Source organism: Staurois parvus, unplaced genomic scaffold (genome assembly GCF_062004578.1).
Source record: "Staurois parvus isolate SC_StPar_1 unplaced genomic scaffold, SC_StPar_1.0 ptg000287l, whole genome shotgun sequence".
Lineage (NCBI taxonomy): Eukaryota > Metazoa > Chordata > Amphibia > Anura > Ranidae > Staurois > Staurois parvus.
The window spans coordinates 7128981-7131344 of NW_028318083.1; the positions used below are offsets into that span (position 1 = coordinate 7128981).

Consider the following 2364-nt stretch of genomic DNA (forward strand, 5'->3'; position numbering starts at 1 on the left):
TGGAATAGCCACCCAACACAGTCCTTCCTCACCTGGTGTAATCTATCCTCACAAATTGTTGCATGTTTTTGTTGTATTTTATTATTTAAGCAATTTTAAACAAAAAGAAAAAAAAGTCCAAGTAGCAAAAAATGTAAAGAGATATCAACACAAGCATGGGCCCAGTGTTAGAATTGCAAAAGTTGCTACCCCCCCTCACCTTTTTTTCCTAACATACAATATTTCGTTACTAAATACTTAATTCATAGCTAGGTGATCTGACATAAACCACCCGTTGCTTCTCCCTAACTTTTGCTACCACATACTCTTCTGTGACTGGCATGTGTGCTCTGTTGTTGGCTCTGGCACGAAGAGACCCTCACAGACAGTCACAGCAGGAAGTTCCTGCAACATCCCTGTACACAGTGATTTTGACAAGCAGATGACTGCTGGGAGTAGGATCCCCTAAGCTTACACATAATGAAACGGGTCGAGGGCACAGTTTGTCATCTTTGCCCTGGGTGCTGTCCCAGCACTGGTTCCGCTGCTCCTCCATAGATACAGGAGCCACCCTAAGACAGGAAGTGTGCTCCTAACATAATCACCAGATGAAAACAAATGTAAAAAAAAAGCCTAAAAAAAAGACAAATAATGAACCAACCACATCTAAGGACTGGAAAGCTGCAGTATACTGTATATACTTTTTGTTCGTGAGCTTAAATATGCTGTAAAGCTATGTAAAGCTTCCTTTCATACTATAATATAATACATTAATAAATTATTTAGAATACATTACTGTATGTGTGTGTAGAAAAAAACAAAAACTTAATCAATAGCTTTCCTAAATAACAAATATGACCATAGAAATCATCTAGACCACTCCCTGAAGGGATTAACAGAACTCGTATTACAGCCTACTATATCAAACTGATTTGTAATTCTATTTTTTAACAGGACATGATGATGATGATGATGATGATCATGAATAATTCAAGCATGGAATTCAACAACGCCTCTGTGGAAAAAATGAATGGAACAGAACCTGATGGACCCTCACTTAGAATTGCTTACTTCATGCCCTTGACTATTTGCTCTCTAGTTCTATGTGTTTTGGGGTTACTGGGCAATGGCACTGTGTTTTGTATTCTTTACTTCAAGATGAAAGGAAACCAGTTTACCATCTATATCCTCAACCTTGCAGTTGCTGACTTTACATTTGTGCTTGGATTAGGGGCATGGACGCTGTACACCATCTGTGTTTTAAATGGAGTAAGGAATTTAACTGTTGTGGAAGACTATATTTCTTTTATCACTGGACTATTCTATAATTTTGGATTTAATGCTAGTACTTATCTTCTCATGGTCATTGCACTGGAGAGATGTCTTGCTGTTTTATATCCATTTTGGTATCAATGCTACAGGTTCAAAAATTGGTCAGGCTATGTGTCCATCATGTGTTGGCTGTTATCCTTGCTGGTAACAGGGCTAGAAAATTTTATATGTACTGGTGAGCAACAATATCAAGCCTCGGGTTCACAAAGCTGCACAGATGTCTACTTTTTTACTTCTGCCCTGTATCTTATCATTGTTCTCATAATGGTAATCTCCAGTCTAACCCTTATATTTCAGATTCAAACAGCTTCAAAGAAGTGCCACCCCCCAAAAGTCTACATAGTTGTTGTCATCAGTGTCACAATCTTCCTAATTTCTGTGGTACCTGCAAGAATACTAGGCCTCCTGCTATACTTTAATGTCCTGCAGTCTAATTCATTCCAAGTTTTATTCTTCTTTATAACATCCCTGTGCTCATCCTTTAATTGTAGTGCTAACCCATATATTTACATGGTTGTAGGTAGATGGGGCAAGCTCAAAACTGAGGATGGATCGATTAAAAAAATGTTGGAAAAGTTGTTTAAGGGTGCTGCAGTTATGGAAAATTCAACTAAAAAAACATATATTATTAAGGATAGTAGAAAAAATGCATACAGTGTGTCCACCTAGGCCAAGATTACATTCACTTCCTCCATTGTAAGAGCTTAACTGCGTGGACAATTTTGATCTCATGCACTGGAATATTTTATTTATTATAGGTACTTATATAGTGCCATATATATAGCATACATGCAGCGCTTTACATAAATATTACACATTCACATCAGTCCTTAACCCTCAGGGGACGTATAATCTAAGGACCCTAACTTACATTCATACATACACATACTAAGGCCAATTTAGACAGGATCCAATTAACCTACCAGCATGTCTTTGTGTGTGTGAGGAGACTGGAGTAACCAGAGAAAACCCACACAGGCACAGGGACAGCATGCAAACTCCAGGCAGGTGGTGCCATGGTTGGGATTGGAACCAACAACCCTAGTACTGCCA

General features: G+C 38.4%; 1 protein-coding gene across 1 annotated transcript; it reads left to right on the top strand.

The window, feature by feature from the left end:
* Positions 1–988: 988 nt before the first annotated feature.
* Positions 989–1980, top strand: LOC149458351 (mas-related G protein-coupled receptor member H-like). The gene has a single exon (XM_089682146.1). It carries the CDS (start codon positions 1006–1008, stop codon positions 1978–1980), a length of 975 nt encoding a protein of 324 aa, XP_089538272.1. The 5' UTR covers positions 989–1005.
* The last annotated feature ends 384 nt before the right edge of the window (positions 1981–2364 follow it).

Bases quoted from the DNA above. Each gene is read 5' to 3' on its own strand.
- LOC149458351 (XM_089682146.1), top strand. From the start codon at position 1,006: ATGAATGGAACAGAACCTGATGGACCCTCACTTAGAATTGCTTACTTC.